General features: G+C 38.4%; 2 protein-coding genes across 2 annotated transcripts in view; one reads left to right on the forward strand and one right to left on the reverse strand.

The window, feature by feature from the left end:
* The window catches only part of LOC134824626 (thioredoxin domain-containing protein 2-like), a 98,426-nt gene that overhangs the window by 69,004 nt on the left and 11,105 nt on the right, over positions 1–18,317 (reverse strand). The gene's annotated exons all lie outside the window — the stretch shown is intronic.
* LOC134824457 (uncharacterized) lies at positions 683–9,445 on the forward strand. Its single transcript, XM_063836363.1, has 6 exons — positions 683–806; positions 1,041–1,137; positions 1,260–1,429; positions 1,627–1,692; positions 7,032–8,314; positions 9,105–9,445. The coding sequence occupies exons 5-6, from the start codon at positions 7,054–7,056 to the stop codon at positions 9,443–9,445; spliced, it is 1,602 nt and encodes a 533-aa protein (XP_063692433.1). The 5' UTR covers positions 683–806; positions 1,041–1,137; positions 1,260–1,429; positions 1,627–1,692; positions 7,032–7,053.

The following is an 18,317-nucleotide window of genomic DNA, read 5'->3' on the forward strand; positions in this document are numbered from 1 at the left end:
TGAAGCATGTAACTATCGGGAGCCCACAAAAGTGCTGATAATTGTTTTCAGGAAAGGTAGCCAGTCGGGAGAAGCTCGGTAATTGTGTATTCCTAGGGGGATACAATACTGGGTACTCATTCATAAGAGGTTCTGACTTTACAACCACTTGTCTGATTCGAAACACAAGGAAATATTTCCTAATCTGTGTATTAAGTAAAGTAAGTTAATTGTGTATTCTTAGTGGGTTAACGCATCTGTGTGCCGCCCCCCCCCCCCCCCCCCCCCACCGCTAAATGATGTGTTGAAATATTATTATAGATGTGATACAATTTTATCAGAGAAATACACTTCTTCAGGAATCAGGGTGGACTTATCTAGAAGGTAAGAGGAATGGCTAGACGGCTCTTCCTCCCGCGAATTGTAACTTTACACCACCGTAGCCAAACTTGTGAGTTGAGCACAGTTCCCTCCCCAGTCCACACCGTGCTACAATAACTTAATATATTCCTTCAGACTCTGACAACATTGAGGAGACAATACTGCTCAGAAATATAACACCGCTGTGATCTAATGGAATTTCACGTCACGCATCGCGTTATCTCAGCACATGGCATGTAATACGATATCCGGACCACTCTTATCTAGAAGGGTTGTTCTATTCTAGACGCCTAATCTATAACATCCAAACATTTCGTTGTAGTGAGTGTGTTGTGACTCATTTCTTTTTCTTGTGATTTTTAACCTTACACTTAACCCGGCCTGATTTGTCAACTTGTTTTAATTGACGCATCTTTGTTGGCGAAACATTTATAACTTCTTGGCAGGTACATTGTACATGAGAGATTTATAGTGAAGAGGTTTTGCCAAGTTATAAAACTCGTTTATATTTTGGCCTAGTTCTAATCATGAAATATGTATTATGCAACTAACGTCCTAACTACATAATGTAAATAATATATAATAATAAAGGCGGATTTTAAGCAACAATTAAACCATAACAATTAACACTGAACCTATTTTAATGAGTACAGTTGGTTACTGAATGAAAATGTTTTCAGTGACTGAGTTTTACGAAAATTGAAAAGACGAAAACTGTTTCCGTAATCCTAACTGTAATTTATCTTGCGAAGACTCTGTCCAACCCTATATTATCAGGTTTGTGAATGTTTTACAGTGTTCAGACAACTCAATCTTCCTTCCGTAATGGTTCTTGATTAGTTGAATAATTGGTTGATTAATTTGAGGGACATCTATTCTAAGTCAGCATTATTTTAAAGGACAAGTGCCAGCACGCCATTTTAAAGCTGTAAGATAAAGAAACTCACGCGGAGTATATCAGATTTCAGTGATAAGAAGTAGAAGTAGAGGATCAAAACAACTTATTCAAGCAACTACTTCCTAACTGTAATCTATCTTGTGAAGACTCTGTCCAACCCTATATTATCAGGTTTGTGAATGTTTTACATTTTTCAGACAACTCAATCTTCCTTCAGAGAAAGATTATTGATCTCAGCTAATATATATAATATATATATATATACTGAATTTTAGTTAAATTATTGTGATTATATTACGGCACAGCTTATTTTACATAATACGCCGCTTAATCATAATTATTATTATTAGTTACATGAAGTTTTTCAGGTTTCAGTTCACAGAAATAGAGGGGATCAAAAAACTCAGTCAATCTTAACAGCCTTTCAACATCAGGTACCAAAGTAGAATGCTTGTTTGTACAATTTAATAATTGTTCAGGTGGGAAATTAAAAATCAGTGAGCCAATGCTAAATTAATGATTAAAGTAGACTAGTATGGTGGACCATGAGTATCACTAATTTTTTTAGGGGGTGGGACATATTGACCCATGCCCCATCAGTATCAATGATATTTTTAGGGGGTGGGACATACCTGTCCCATGCCCCATCAGTATCAAAATATTTTTTTCAGAGGGTGGGCCGCCCCATCAGTATCAAGAAGAAAACATTGGTGGGATTTCGTGTACCATGCCCCATGAGTATCAATAAAAATTTTATGGGGTGGGAAATACCTGTCCCATGCCCCATCAGTATCAAAATATTTTTTTCAGAGGGTGGGCCGCCCCATCAGTATCAAGAAGAAAACATTGGTGGGATTTCGTGTACCATGCCCCATGAGTATCAATAAAAATTTTATGGGGTGGGAAATACCTGTCCCATGCCCCATCAGTATCAAAATATTTTTTTCAGAGGGTGGGCCGCCCCATCAGTATCAAGAAGAAAACATTGGTGGGATTTCGTGTACCATGCCCCATGAGTATCAATCAAATTTTTGTGGGGTGGGACATAGCTGTCCCATGCCCCATCAGTATCAAAAACATTTTCTTTTTAACGGGTGGGCCGCCCCATGAGTATCAAAATTTCTTTTTAACGGGTGGGCCGCCCCATGAGTATCAAAATTTCTTTTTAACGGGTGGGACATACCTGACCCATGCCCCATGAGTATCAAAATTTCTTTTTAACGGGTGGGCCGCCCCATGAGTATCAAAATTTCTTTTTAACGGTTGGGACATACCTGACCCATGCCCCATCAGTATCAAAATTTCTTTTTAACGGGTGGGCCGCCCCATGAGTATCAAAATTTCTTTTTAACGGGTGGGACATACCTGACCCATGCCCCATCAGTATCAAAATTTCTTTTTAACGGGTGGGCCGCCCCATGAGTATCAAAATTTCTTTTTAACGGGTGGGCCGCCCCATGAGTATCAAAATTTCTTTTTAACGGGTGGGACATACCTGACCCATGCCCCATCAGTATCAAAATTTCTTTTTAACGGGTGGGCCGCCCCATGAGTATCAAAATTTCTTTTTAACGGTTGGGACATTCACATACCTGACCCATGCCCCATCAGTATCAAAAACATTTTCAGAGGGTGGGCCGCCCCATGAGTTTCAAAATTTCTTTTTAACGGGTGGGCTGCCCCATGAGTATCAAAATTTCTTTTTAACGGGTGGGCCGCCCCTTGAGTATCAAAGTTTCTTTTTAAGGGGTGGGACATACCTGACCCATGCTCCATCAGAGTTAGTGGGGACCATAGGCGGCAGCCCCGGCGGCGATCAGATCAGGGAATCATTAAGACCTGTACGAGTGGGACGGTATGGTTTGGGTAAACGTTAGGGTTAGGGTAAGGGTTAGGGTTTGTGTTAGGGTTAGGGCTAGGGATGAGGTTAGGGTTAGGGATGAGGTTAGGGTTAGGGTTAGGGTTAGGTAATACAAACCGTCCTACCTGTACAGATTACAATTGGACCCATCAGATCAAGGGACAGAGGCCGCTTGCCTTCCGATCAATCTCCGTAAACGTTGCTATTTTTCTGAGTCTGTGCGCGGAAGATTCCATTTCCCGTTGGTTTTGGATCGTTACGAAGTCCGAAAGACGTCAAACTGACATGCAACATGGTCACGCACATTCACTGCACTGGTAAGTTGGGTAATTGTAGCGCAGATCGTCCAAACGATCGCTGTCCTGTCGCGTCTTTCGAATCATTCCATGTTATATGTGCCGAAATTTAAATTTTAATTGTGATAGCCTATTTCGAATTTTTCTGTTTATAATTATAATTGATCGGGATTGGATACAGTGCTCCATGCACGCGTAAGAAATAGCGGCCTTGGCGGAGCATTTTACAGTAACGTAGCTTGGGCCAATAAGAATCTAGGATGGTTTGTATTACTAGGCAGTGCGCCATCGACTGTAAGACGCGCGCGCTGACCATTGAATGATGTTTTAGCTCTTATTTCGGCCAGCACATTATTTCGGAAACAATCAAAAAGTTATAATACTTCCCATATAACAATTTGGTTGAAATTTGGTCAGCGTATGTAAACATTTATGTTTTACTGAACCTAATTTAGTTTGAGCAATTTCGATGGTCAGAATTTGAGTTATCAACGGATTTATACCTATTTTGTCATTTTTAGACCACTTAATCAAGGCCAATCTCTCCCAACTAAATTAGGTTCGGTAGTTAAGTATGATTGGAAGGTTCTGACAAATTTTCAGCATGATTCATGTTCAGGAACTGAAGATATAATAGTAACCCTAACACAAACCCTAACCCTAACCCTTACCCTAACCCTAACGTTTACCCAAACCATACCGTCCCACTCGTACAGGTTTTAATGATTCCCTGATCTGATCGCCGCCGGGGCTGCCGCCTATGGTCCCCACTAACTCTGATGGGGCATGGGTCAGGTATGTCCCACCCCTTAAAAAGCTAAAAAACTTTGATACTCATGGGGCGGCCCACCCGTTAAAAAGAAATTTTGATACTCATGGGGCGGCCCACCCGTTAAAAAGAAATTTTGATACTCATGGGGCGGCCCACCCTCTGAAAATGTTTTTGATACTGATGGGGCATGGGTCAGGTATGTCCCACTCGTTAAAAAGAAATTTTGATACTCATGGGGCGGCCCACCCGTTAAAAAGAAATTTTGATATTCATGGAACGGCCCACCCTCTAAAAATGTTTTTGATACTGATGGGGTATGGGTCAGGAATGTCCCACCCGTTAAAAAGAAATTTTGATACTCATGGGGCGGCCCACCCGTCAAAAAGAAATTTTGATACTGATGGGGCATGGGTCAGGTATGTCCCACCCGTTAAAAAGAAATTTTGATACTCATGGGGCGGCCCACCCGTTAAAAAGAAATTTTGATACTCATGGGGCGGCCCACCCGTTAAAAGGAAATTTTGATACTCATGGGGCATGGGTCAGGTATGTCCCACCCGTTAAAAAGAAATTTTGATACTGATGGGGCATGGGTCAGGTATGTCCCACCCGTTAAAAAGAAATTTTGATACTCATGGGGCGGCCCACCCTCTGAAAATGTTTTTGATACTGATGGGGCATGGGTCAGGTATGTCCCACTCGTTAAAAAGAAATTTTGATACTCATGGGGCAGCCCACCCGTTAAAAAGAAATTTTGATATTCATGGGGCGGCCCACCCTCTAAAAATGTTTTTGATACTGATGGGGTATGGGTCAGGAATGTCCCACCCGTTAAAAAGAAATTTTGATACTCATGGGGCGGCCCACCCGTCAAAAAGAAATTTTGATACTCACGGGGCGGCCCACCCTCTGAAAATGTTTTTGATACTGATGGGGCATGGGTCAGGTATGTCCCACCCGTTAAAAAGAAATTTTGATACTCATGGGGCGGCCCACCCGTTAAAAAGAAATTTTGATACTCATGGGGCGGCCCACCCGTTAAAAGGAAATTTTGATACTCATGGGGCATGGGTCAGGTATGTCCCACCCGTTAAAAAGAAATGTTGATACTCATGGGGCGGCCCACCCGTAAAAAAGAAATTTTGATACTTATGGGGCGGCCCACCCGTTAAAAAGAAATTTTGATACTCATGGGGCGGCCCACCCTCTGAAAATGTTTTTGATACTGATGGGGCATGGGTCAGGTATGTCCCACTCGTTAAAAAGAAATTTTGATACTCATGGGGCAGCCCACCCGTTAAAAAGAAATTTTGATATTCATGGGGCGGCCCACCCTCTAAAAATGTTTTTGATACTGATGGGGTATGGGTCAGGAATGTCCCACCCGTTAAAAAGAAATTTTGATACTCATGGGGCGGCCCACCCGTCAAAAAGAAATTTTGATACTCACGGGGCGGCCCACCCTCTGAAAATGTTTTTGATACTGATGGGGCATGGGTCAGGTATGTCCCACCCGTTAAAAAGAAATTTTGATACTCATGGGGCGGCCCACCCGTTAAAAAGAAATTTTGATACTCATGGGGCGGCCCACCCGTTAAAAGGAAATTTTGATACTCATGGGGCATGGGTCAGGTATGTCCCACCCGTTAAAAAGAAATGTTGATACTCATGGGGCGGCCCACCCGTTAAAAAGAAATTTTGATACTCATGGGGCGGCCCACCCGTTAAAAAGAAATTTTGATACTCATGGGGCGGCCCACCCTCTGAAAATGTTTTTGATACTCATGGGGCATGGGTCAGGTATGTCCCACCCGTTAAAAAGAAATTTTGATACTTATGGGGCGGTCCACCCGTTAAAAAGAAATTTTGATACTGATGGGGCATGGGTCAGGTATGTCCCACCCGTTAAAAAGAAATTTGGATACTCATGGGGCGGCCCACCCGTTAAAAAGAAATTTTGATACTCATGGGGCGGCCCACCCTCTGAAAATGTTTTTGATACTGATGGGGCATGGGACAGCTATGTCCCACCCCACAAAAATTTGATTGATACTCATGGGGCATGGTACACGAAATCCCACCAATGTTTTCTTCTTGATACTGATGGGGCGGCCCACCCTCTGAAAAAAATATTTTGATACTGATGGGGCATGGGACAGGTATTTCCTACCCCATAAAATTTGTATTGATACTCATGGGGCATGGTACACGAAATCCCACCAATGTTTTCTTCTTGATACTGATGGGGCGGCCCACCCTCTGAAAAAAATATTTTGATACTGATGGGGCATGGGACAGGTATTTCCCACCCCATCAAATTTTTATTGATACTCATGGGGCATGGTACACGAAATCCCACCAATGTTTTCTTCTTGATACTGATGGGGCGGCCCACCCTCTGAAAAAAATATTTTGATACTGATGGGGCATGGGACAGGTATGTCCCACCCCCTAAAAATATCATTGATACTGATGGGGCATGGGTCAATATGTCCCACCCCCTAAAAAAATTAGTGATACTCATGGTCCACCATAGACTAGTCTGAGAAAAATGATCTGGACTTAGAGATTTCAGATTGGCAAACGCTGTAGGGCAATATTTATTCTAAATTCAATTCGAAAATTGAGTACATATTACAATTGCAATGCTGACCGGTTATTGACTTTACTTATGAATGTTCTGTAATTTTTGTAAAAGTAAAACGAGCCACCTTATTGGACGTTATTTTGAAACAGTAAGTTCACTTCATATTTTATATTACATCCGAACACCTTATTGTTCACCACATTAATGAATTATGATGACTACTAGTTTTTAAATTTTAACACCTTCATTCATTTCAGACTATCTTACTCCTACTGAACGATGGAATACTATATACAGAACGGAGAAGAAATATTCCTCAAGTTCTGCAACTCACCTGACAACCTTCATCCCATTATGCTACCGAGAGCACCAGATCAGACTTATATTGATAGGTACCCGGAGAGTAGTCCTGACTTCAGAGACGAAAGACAACGGCAGTCTGATTATGAGGCTGAAGTTATAGTGTTTAGGGCCGTAGAGAAATTGGACGAAAAGAAAGTGATCGTTCTGCATAATTTTGAATACACGCACCACCAATATCGATTGTGCGATAAAGATCATGTGAGAAAGGGCTGTCCTAATTGTAAAAAGCCTGTACGTGAAGGAGAGTGTGATTTTTTGGTGATTTGTCCAGATCGATTCATAATCATAGAGGTTAAAAACATGACAAATTTTGACAAGGAGTTTTTGGCATGTGAGCCAGATTTTCATTTGTGCTCGATTGGAGACGACTGGGAGAAAGCTGAATGCATGACCATGAAGAAGCATTCAGAGGTGTTGAATAAGACATTTCAAAAATCAGTGCTGCAGAGGCATAAGATAGTAAACTTAATCGGATGTCTTGACAAGGACATACCAATTCTTCAGTTTACGGCGTATCCTAATTTTAGTGCAAAGTATCGAGAAGAATTCACCGATCAACATGATCAAAGTTCAATAATATTCAAAGAAGATTTGGATGACTTCTCTGCTTGGTGGTTGGAAAAAGTCATCAACAATCCCCTACGCCTAGATCTCAGAGTAAATCTCCCGAACAATTGCGAAAACGTAAGAAACACGTTGTTAGCTCTATGGTGTACAGATAAAAATAAGTGTGATCAATCTAGGTGCAGTCTAGGGCAGTCTATCTTGAACATTAGTACACGGCTCAAAGAAGGAAAATTTACTTTTGTACCTAAAAAAGTGAAGAATCGGGCGCAGAATCCCGGAGTCATTAAAGCTTCCGATGTTATCATGAACTATGTAAAAGTGGAAAACCTAACAGTAGAACAAGATAATGCTTTCAAATCAAAAGAGAACTTTTTGTGGATTACCGGACCCGCAGGGGCGGGTAAAACTGTCATATTGTGTGGTAAAATACTGGAACTGTTAGAATCTGATAAGGACAACAAAGTTGTGGTATTTAAGTTTACTGGAGAGGGTAACAATTCAGAGCATTATCAAAGTGCGTTAGATAACGCTATTATAAAATACGAACTGATAAGCTCTAGTGAAGATGAACACACTCCCACACAACTAGCTAATCTAATTATAACAGAGAGTTTGTGTAGTGTTATTATTGTGGAGATAACAAATTTTCTAAATACCAAACAGTTAACAGATATACTCAGTGTACTGAATGGTTATAATTTGTTTGTTGATGATATACAGACAGTTATTAATTATGATACCACAGCTGAAATTAGGGTTTGCAATCGATAATATCGGCGATAAAATTATAGGCGATAATTCGTAGTAAAATCGTTATCGGTTATCGGCGATAATTTCTGACCGATAAACCGATAATTTCAGAAATTTCTTTTCAAAAATAATTTCGGAATTTTCGAGACTTTACAGCTAACTCGCAGATTCTTACCTCCCATTTTCACTAGATTGATCATAAGATATGTGTGAAACTGATCAAAACATCTGAATTTGCTACTTAAGTACTTAAATCAGCAAGATTTGCAATGTTATCTTATCACTGTTGATTGGTGAAACAAGGTATGTACTATGTAAAAGTATTCATATTTCATGGGATAGTTGCATATTTGAATTCAACGGAATTAAAGTTTAAACGGTAAATCTGTAATAAGTATCCCGTAGTTTCGCCCCACCCTATTACAGATAAGCTGTTCACTTCAAACTATCAATTCAGTTACAACCGTATAAGGTAATAATTTGAACCCGACACAGTACACAGTACACACCATAACAACACAATACACTCCTGCACAGTCCACACTCCACGCCCCTCCCCTGAGAAATGCCGATGATTAACTTGCCGATGATTAACTTGCCTGGGTCGCCCATTTGCTTAAATCGTTGATTGATTACGTTACACGTATCAGTTGTTATCTGTTTTCTGTTGTGTTTCGGAAAACTAGTTAATCTTGATATGTCAACCAACGAGATCTGGAAACATTTCACAAAAGAGGGGGACAACGTGGCCTGCATGCAATGTGACAAGTCTTTTCTCAGCACAACAGCCAGAAGGTCTTACACTAATCTTTGGTACCACTTGAGAGTTAAACACGGTATAGAAAATGCAGCTGCTAATAATGATAAATCTTCGGCATCCCCCAAAGTCAAGCGACCAAAAAATCAGTCCCTAATAGTATCTTACATCGAAAAGAAAACTCAAGCCGAAATGTATAGCCGTTTAGCGGCTGTGGAGTTCCACTTTGTGTAAGATTGTTATTGTCACTGACTGTTCACTGTAAACTGTAAAGTATATCGGATCTTCACTTTCAATTAATTGACTATTTTGAAATTACGCGTTTACAATTTGTGTACGATATCTCGGGAATTCATGACCCTCAATCACGGAAGTTATAAATCATGAACGTATGATTAATTAAGCCACTGAATCGATGGAAAATAAGCTAATTGTTCTGACCAAATTTTATCGCCGATAATTATCGTTATCGCCGATAATTGAAAAATTATTATCGGTTATCGGCGATAAAAAATTGTGGACGGGATAATGCAAACCCTAGCTGAAATGTGGAGTGCACTGATTAACAAGTTATTAGAATTATCAGCAGATAAGATTGTGTGGATAGCTTGCGATTTTGTTCAGGCTTGGTTTATTATTTACACACAAACTATTTTCAACGCAGCTGATCCAATCATTGATTTATTAAAACCCGATCAGAGGGCTACGTTATCTAGAAACTTAAGAAATACGTTTGATTTATCGTATATTTTATCTGTAATCAGAGATCAATTCGTTAAATTATGTTCTCTTAAATCAGATATTTTAGATATAGTTTTACCTACACAATCACCAGGACACTTTATACACGGTACATTACCTGTTATGCATGTTTTTAATTATTATAATGTTGATAGTATTGTACGTGTTATTAATATTGATTTAGATAGATTGTGTGCTGCTAGTAAGATTGCAGTGTGTCACAGTAGGTATTGTGCCTCTAGTGAGTGGCCTGCTGTAATAGTACTGAGTGAAGTGTTGGGTATTGCAGAGGAGAAGGACCTGACTAACCTTTACTTAATGTTATCAAGAGCACGTGTACACTGCTCTGTTGTTATATACCCATGGGTGGGTAGAACATGGGACGACACACCTTACATGTTACATTTGTTACATAAACTGAGTAACTACGCTCGTATTATATGGTATAAGAATTGATGTTATTGTGTAATAACGTTAGTGGGTGACTAGTTCTATTGTTATGAAACATGTGTATAAATAAGCCTCTATAGTGTTTGATTGCACAGCTGAACGTTTACGAATTAATTTAACCGATTTTTGAAAACTTTGATATTTAGAACAAGCCGGGACTCGATCTCGCTACGTCCAGGCTAGACAGACAGATAAGGCTAATGATTAACCGATTGCGCCACTGTGCTGATAACAATACAAACATATTAAGCTAACAATTGAGCGTTATTTTGCAAATTATTTCACCCACTAACCAAAGTTAACTGTTCGTTATTGTAGTTGAAATTACTGTAGAATGTGTTATCATTCATTTTATCTATCTTTCAGTGAAATAAAAGTGTTTTGAATCAAAATATTTCGTATAATTAACGATCAACTAGACTTAGCATAATGTCTAGGTTGTGGTAGAAAAACAAAAAATCTTACCTTTACATAATATAAATGACTAATAAAGAAAATAACGAATAATACGAGACGCAAATTAGTTTGACTAATGTAATTTGGTAATGCAAAGTACAGCAAAATAATTAATTCGACATGAGAATATATAATTAGCAGTCAGTGAATTTGCTGGAAATTATAATTAGTCGTTAAAAGCCTACTAGGATGAGGAAACAAGCAAAATCAGAAAATGTGAGCTAACCGTAAGCTCTCCAACAAAATGATCATATTATTACAGTAATGTAGTAACGGTCAACTAAACTGATAAAAAGAACTGAGCACACAAACCATATCAGAAAACACTCTGTCCGGAGAGTTTACTCAACAGCGGATTGACCAATCACACCCCATAGAGCTCCCTATTGATGGAGAATGACCACGTGACTGAAGACGCCGCCTCGTATTGGTCAAACCAGTAAAACACGTACGAGCAGTTCCCGCCTTTTATCTCTATTTCTTAACCATCACATCTATCAGTGTCCGCTTATCTTTTGTTTACTTTACATTTATTGTTCTTATTAGAATTCTGGGTAATCTTTATTTTCTCAAGGTCGGTCATTATATCTTAGAACTAATAATAATAAATCACATAATGATTTACTTACTTACTTACTACTTGTACTTGATTAGGTCTCCTCAATCATTCGAGTGGCCTGCACCAATGAACTCCCGTTTGTGACGTATCATCTCCCTCCAAAGTTTGCGGTCACTAGCCATCTCGCTCGCTCCTTCTAGGTCTATGTCAGTGTTTCCTGTAAACGCTGCAGCATCTTCCAGCAAACATTTCCTCCAGTTCTTTCTTAGACGGCCCCTAGATCTTCTCCCATGCGCAGGGGTCCAGTTAAGCAGGTACTTAGGAAGCCTAGTGTCTGGCATTCTGGTGACATGGCCAAACCAACGCAGGCGGTTTGCTCCTATGTACGTCTCTACTGGATTTATCTTTGCACGCTCCAGCACTTCAGTGTTTCTAATGATTTACAGCCTTCTTTTATCGAACTATTAATTCTTCAAAGTCATGACCGCCATTATAATCATGGTACTTGCTATTTGATCTATTATAAGATGAAAGATACTGCGTTCAGTCGAAATGTGTTTTAGCTCAAGGCATATCTGACATTAATTAACATATCTCAAATCCCATTTGTGTTACGGATTGTTATATTAACAGGAAACGATGTAACAGAGCCAATGTATGTATTTAATGTCGCACTGGGGTGGCAAGTCCCCATTCATAGCAGCCCACTCGTTTTACTACCTCTTAATATGTAAAATATCAAGAGTTCAGAACACTTTGATTTTGTCACTCATTGATTGGCCGGGAGGTTTTTTGATAAAGCATGGATTAAAATATTAACTCACGGAGATAAAGTTATGCAGAAATAGCTACTCTGCTCACGTGAGCAGAGTAGCTATATTTTGACTGTTACACACACTAGCAAGTAATAGCTACTCTGCTAAGAGGTACCTCTTAGCAGAGTAGCTATTACTTGCTACTATTACCTTAATTGCCTGTACTTGACTGTATGGTTAAGAAACTCAATTTAAGGCGAAATACTAGTGAACAGTCCGTACACGTAGTACCAAGATGTTTGTTGTTGAATTGGAAACTTTAAATTTTAAACCAGTAAAATAATGAGAGTCATATCACGTGTCGTATCTTTTGGTCAACAGAATTTCCCGGTTCACACTTAACCAAAGAAAACGGATATAAGAATGTTACGCTACCTCACGTTTGAAGGTTCTGGCCTTAATAGCTTTGGCACGTACGTCTCACATCCCTTACTGGGGTCCCCAGGTAACACATCCCTTGATACGAAAACCCAGTTCCCTGACCCAAAGTCTCCCAGTAGGCAGGATGAGCATTCTCATGCTATACTGTTGTGGGCCATCTAAGTCCAGTCTCTCTTCAAAACAAACAAAAAAACGTGCGCCTCATATTATCATGCCACAGCATTCATAGACAATCATAGTATAGCTTTAAAGATCTTAGTCAAATACGTGTGAAAAGGGTCCAAAAATGTATCTAAAATTTTAAACATTGTTAGTCAAAAAAGAACCTTTTACGCTTTTAGATATCTCTAATGATCAGGGTCACGTGATCAGGGTCACGTGATCAGGGTCACGACTCAACAACATATCACATATTTTTATCAGTGTCAGTTAAACAACTTAAACAAATCCATCAATCAAGGAAAAGACGTATTCATTATATTCGATTACGGTAGCATTTATCTATACATTGACGGTAAAATGTACAAACTTTGCAATCATAGGTGATTGTCAGTTCATTTCCTATACCTAATTCTTTTCTTTAATCTTAGTAACTTAATAATAAAAGATGGTTCTGAGTCCATTTCCTATATCTAATGTACCTGATTTTCCCCTTTGATTGTACCTAATAATGTCTTTCTTTAATCTTAATGATGCTATGTGGTGCTTAATAAATTTCTAAGATTAAGGTTGGAATGACAGTGCACCGTCTTCTATGCTTAGCAGCTCAGTACGAAAGCCAGACATGCTCCAATAAGGCACAGTATTCAAAAAAAGGGGGGATAAAAATAGAAAAAAGGCACAGCATTCCTCATAGTCATCTCGCGTCCGTTATTGGTTGTGAAGAAGTAAAGGTACTGCGATCAATATGAAATTAATTTATCAGAGATATGCTGTTTTCATGACTCCATGATCAATTTCAATTTTAATTCCAGTGGAGTAACAAAACAAATGATGTCACTATTCATTTTAAAATCATTCATTCCCAGACTGCAGTCAAGTTGATAAAATCTCTCAGAGATATCTGAATTCGTGTAAATCAACTTAATAACACCAGAATGTGTGTGTGTCTGTGTGTCTGTGTGTGTGTGTGTGTAATTTCCGAACGGTTATACAAAAAAAACGGTAATAGTAACGGGACTGGTTTTTTCGGTATAGTGCTGACAAAACTCTGACGAAGCCCATAAGCAAATTTTATAAAAATAAGCCGGTGGTAAGTGGTTTAATTGATGATTTTGTTCCAGAAATGTGACAAAAATGGATGGGAGAGAGAACGAGGAGGATAACATGTACCGTAATTAGTTTAGCCCCACGTAATACTATAAGCTTAGAGCTCACTCTTGCGGCCGCTTTGTTTCAACTGTAGGGAGATTTCATACTTTCATAAGACAGCGTTATGCGTGATATCAAATATATAATGCGGTTGTATACTTTTACATTGCAACTGTGACAGTAAAGTCCCGGCCGAAGGCACGGGTTACACTAAAAGTGTAAATAACTTAATAAAAGTACCTTAATATCAATGATATAACTGTTATATTTAAGTTATAATGCCTCACTCCACTAGTATAATAGATATCAAACGTGAACGAAGCCAAAAGAATTAAAGTTTTTTTAGATATCATTGAGCATAAGCAGTGATACAACGTATCTCGGGATGATCCGCAGAGTCTCGACTAGTTTCGGCTTACCGCCATCAACAGGATCGATGAATCATCTAGCGGGAAATTTGAAATCAATTATCAATAAACAACATTCCGAAAGTATAAAAGTAAAATTCAAAAGAAAAAGTCAGTAGGAAAATGTACGAAGTAGGTAATGTAAAAAAGAATTAAAGTACCACGGTTGCCACTGTGGTGTGTGATAATAGCCCGCTATCCGGACGTGGAAATCAGCGCAACATGGGGTCACGTGATCAGGGTCACGTGGAAATCAGCGTAACATGGGGTCACGTGATCAGGGTCACGTGGAAATCAGCGTAACATGGGGTCACGTGATCAGGGTCACGTGGAAATCAGCGTAACATGGGGTCACGTGATCAGGGCCACGTGGAAATCAGCGTAACATGAGGTCACGTGATCAGGGTCACGTGGAAATCAGCGTAACATGGGGTCACGTGTTCAGGGTCACGTGGAAATCAGCGTAACATGGGGTCACGTGATCAGGGTCACGTGGAAATCAGGATAATATGGGGTCACGTGATCAGGGTCACGTGGAAATCAGCGTAACATGGGGTCACGTTATCAGGGTCACGTGGAAATCAGCGTAACATGGGGTCACGTGATCAGGGTCACGTGGAAATCAGCGTAACATGGGGTCACGTGTTCAGGGTCACGTGGAAATCAGCGTAACATGGGGTCACGTGTTCAGGGTCACGTGGAAATCAGGATAACATGGGGTCACGTGATCAGGGTCACGTGGAAATCAGCGTAACATGGGGTCACGTGTTCAGGGTCACGTGGAAATCAGCGTAACATGGGGTCACGTGTTCAGGGTCACGTGGAAATCAGGATAACATGGGGTCACGTGATCAGGGTCACGTGGAAATCAGCGTAACGTGGAGGCTTAAATCTTTACATAATATATCGCTGTGCTGGTAACCAACTTATTATTACAATAGATATTTTAACGTGTGTATGAATTGCGCGATCTTTGTGTTTTAGGAGTGCGTTTTATCTCAATAAGATGTTTGTTTACACATATTATGCAAACTTTATGCAGTCATCCTTTGAAAATTTTACACTTAATAAAAATATTTTACTTAAAAATATTTGTTTAAGTAAAAAGTAAATCAATGTAATTGGTTGGCACGTGGTTTCCGAGACCAGTACACTTGATGGGCTTAATAATAAATTACTCATTAGCGTTATATTGACATTAAATTTAATGGAAATGTAAACATAAAAAATTCAACATAAGAAGAACAACTTGAACAAATGCTAAAATTGAGGAAGAATAAGATTGAACTGGATCTGGGTATGTTATCATCAATTAACTCGTAATTAACTTATAATTAGTGGTAATAAGGCAACTTTACAGGAAACGTTTGCTTGATCAGTTGCCGTATTAAGTTATAACTAAATTAAACCCACGGCTAAACTGCGCCAATTCAGTTTGTTATTTGGCTCATATACAGTACTAATGTGATATAGATGGAATAAATATTGGATCAGTTGTTGTTTTCCCGGAAAAAAGGCATCAAAAAAGGTGTTTGACCGGGACAATACGAAAAGGTTACAATTGCAGTACTGATTTATTAAGTTTTAAACTAAAATTCGGATCAATATATTTGTAACATAATCATTCCAATTATATTATCCACCATTTACACTTGAAATTTAACAGCTTTTACTATTTATAATGAAATCGTGATAGATAGAAGTACAATGTCTATAGATGTTGCGACAGATAAAACTGTTGCTGTGTGCCACCAGGATCCAAGTTATGAACAAGCTATATAATAAACAACAACTCTGAAGAAACACCTTTCCGTAAAGTACACTGATCTTCATATAACGTGACACATTACAACATGTTAATGCGCCATAATTGCTGAGGAAACGATTGCGATATTTCGTCGGAGGTATAATTAATAATTATGTTTATTAACATAATTATTAACTAGGTATATCTTAATAAATATGTTTTGTTTATTAATATAATTACTTATTATATCTTAATAAATTTGTTTTGTTTATAAACATAACTACTAACTATATCTTAATTAATAATTATGTTTATTAACATAATTACTAACTATATCTTCGACGAAACTAATGGATACTTTATGATTATCAGACAGCTCAGCTGTTGGTGTAAACAAATTTAATATTTATCAACACATTTGATATATTTAAATTTAACATTTATTAACTCGATTTGTTGGACGATACCTTCTATTGCAACTGTAACTTTTATAACGTTTCAACAGCTAAACAGCTAACTACAGAAATACGACTAAGTCGTGGTTTAAGCTCTTCACTTTATATTTCACTATTTCACTATTATGATTAAAGGAGTTCAAAATTAAACATATTGTTTTATTGAACTTTAAATTAAATTGACAGGTGGATCGGTTATTAGAGATTCGACAACAATGCCTGTCAGTTTCACAGCTGTTGAAAAGATACTGATAAATATTCAAAGTCAATCAGTCCTTGAATAATCATTATATTCCAAAATAAATCTATTTGCTATTACATACAGTTGGTTTTTATACCATGACATGGCAATATCTCTTACTTTAACCAACTTGGCTGTAAAGCCCACAACGCAATTAGTATCTTTATAATTAGAGAGAACGAACCTCTGCCCTCAAAATAAATAAATAAAATAAAAATATAAAATAAATAAAATAAAATAACAGAGTACTTAACCCTTTTAATACCACGTCCAATAATCACACAACAAAATTAATCATATTCACACATTTTCGACTCACTTGTGAGAAAGAGCTAATGAAGAATGTTTGTAAAACCCCGATTAACCGCGGAGTTTGGGGAAAAGGAAACATCCGCGGTAAATTAAAATCGGGGTTCTCGGTAAATCTGGGTTGTACACTGTACGAATAACCAATTAACTAATAACTAACTTGTGAGGAAGAGGTTGAAGAGTGTTTGTGACATTCCAGTAGGAAGATATTCAGGACCGTGACCTGCACCGCTGAACGCAATCTCCAGATCACGTTCGTCACACTGAACTGGGACGGTGAACGCTCCGTACTTTATCTTTTCCCGGGGTCTCATCTAGGTGAAAATTGTAATACATCGAAGTTTAATAACACCACTATTAAGATAAACTTATACTCAGTAGTGTTAAGTCATACCAAAAATGTACCCGAGTAATTGGTAAGGACTGATCAGTGATCACTGATGACAACAAATTTTAGATAGAAATTAGACTTATATTGCATTATCCATAGAAAATTGGACCAATATCCTTGCATCGAAGATTGGCTGATTAGTAAAATATTATATTTCATTTGTTTTGAGTGAATAAGTTAAATTACCATATAATTGTTATCATTTAATTACTTGAAAAACGTACCCTCGTTTGTTGTTGATCCCTGGGAATCTTAAAACTTCCTTCCTCCATGTTCAGGGCTGTCCTAACTTTTATTGAAAATCTATTTGCCGGTTTCCGACCTCCGTTAGCACTTTTCTTATCCATTTTGAAGTCGTGGTTGGTTCTTCTTAAATTATTGAAATGTTTTTAATAATATGGAGGCGAGTCCTTTGACTATAAATTTGAAAGCGGACTTGTTTAATGTAATACTACTAATAAGGAACTAAAGACAAATTCACCGAATAAACGATTTTTAAAACGAATAGAATTAACATGGAACTTTGATAATTTCCAAGCGGAACTATCTAGCATTCTCAGCACACGTGTTCTAAATCAATTTTCAAATACGTCAGAAACAAAGGCAGTTATCAGGAAATCAATACTATTTCATGACAATATCAATCGCAATGTGAATATACATATAATAGTTAATGATAACAATTACAAAAGGCACAAGCAAATTAATGTGAGAAAATATTTTTTATACTATATGATTCACGGATCTCATTGTCTTGAAATCAACCAGACAGCTTGTCTACGTCAATTGCACCGTTAATAAACGCACTGTGATTATCTCCAATAATTTAGTAAAATTGACGAC

The sequence above is a fragment of the Bolinopsis microptera genome, chromosome 12, assembly GCF_026151205.1.
Source record: "Bolinopsis microptera isolate Bmic1 chromosome 12, MBARI_Bmic_1.0, whole genome shotgun sequence".
Taxonomy (NCBI): Eukaryota; Metazoa; Ctenophora; class Tentaculata; order Lobata; family Bolinopsidae; genus Bolinopsis; species Bolinopsis microptera.

Bases quoted from the DNA above. Each gene is read 5' to 3' on its own strand.
- LOC134824457 (XM_063836363.1), top strand. From the start codon at position 7,054: ATGGAATACTATATACAGAACGGAGAAGAAATATTCCTCAAGTTCTGC. The intron at 8,315-9,104 runs GTTTGTGTAGTG...TACACGTATCAG, and splicing joins TAATCTAATTATAACAGAGA to TTGTTATCTGTTTTCTGTTG.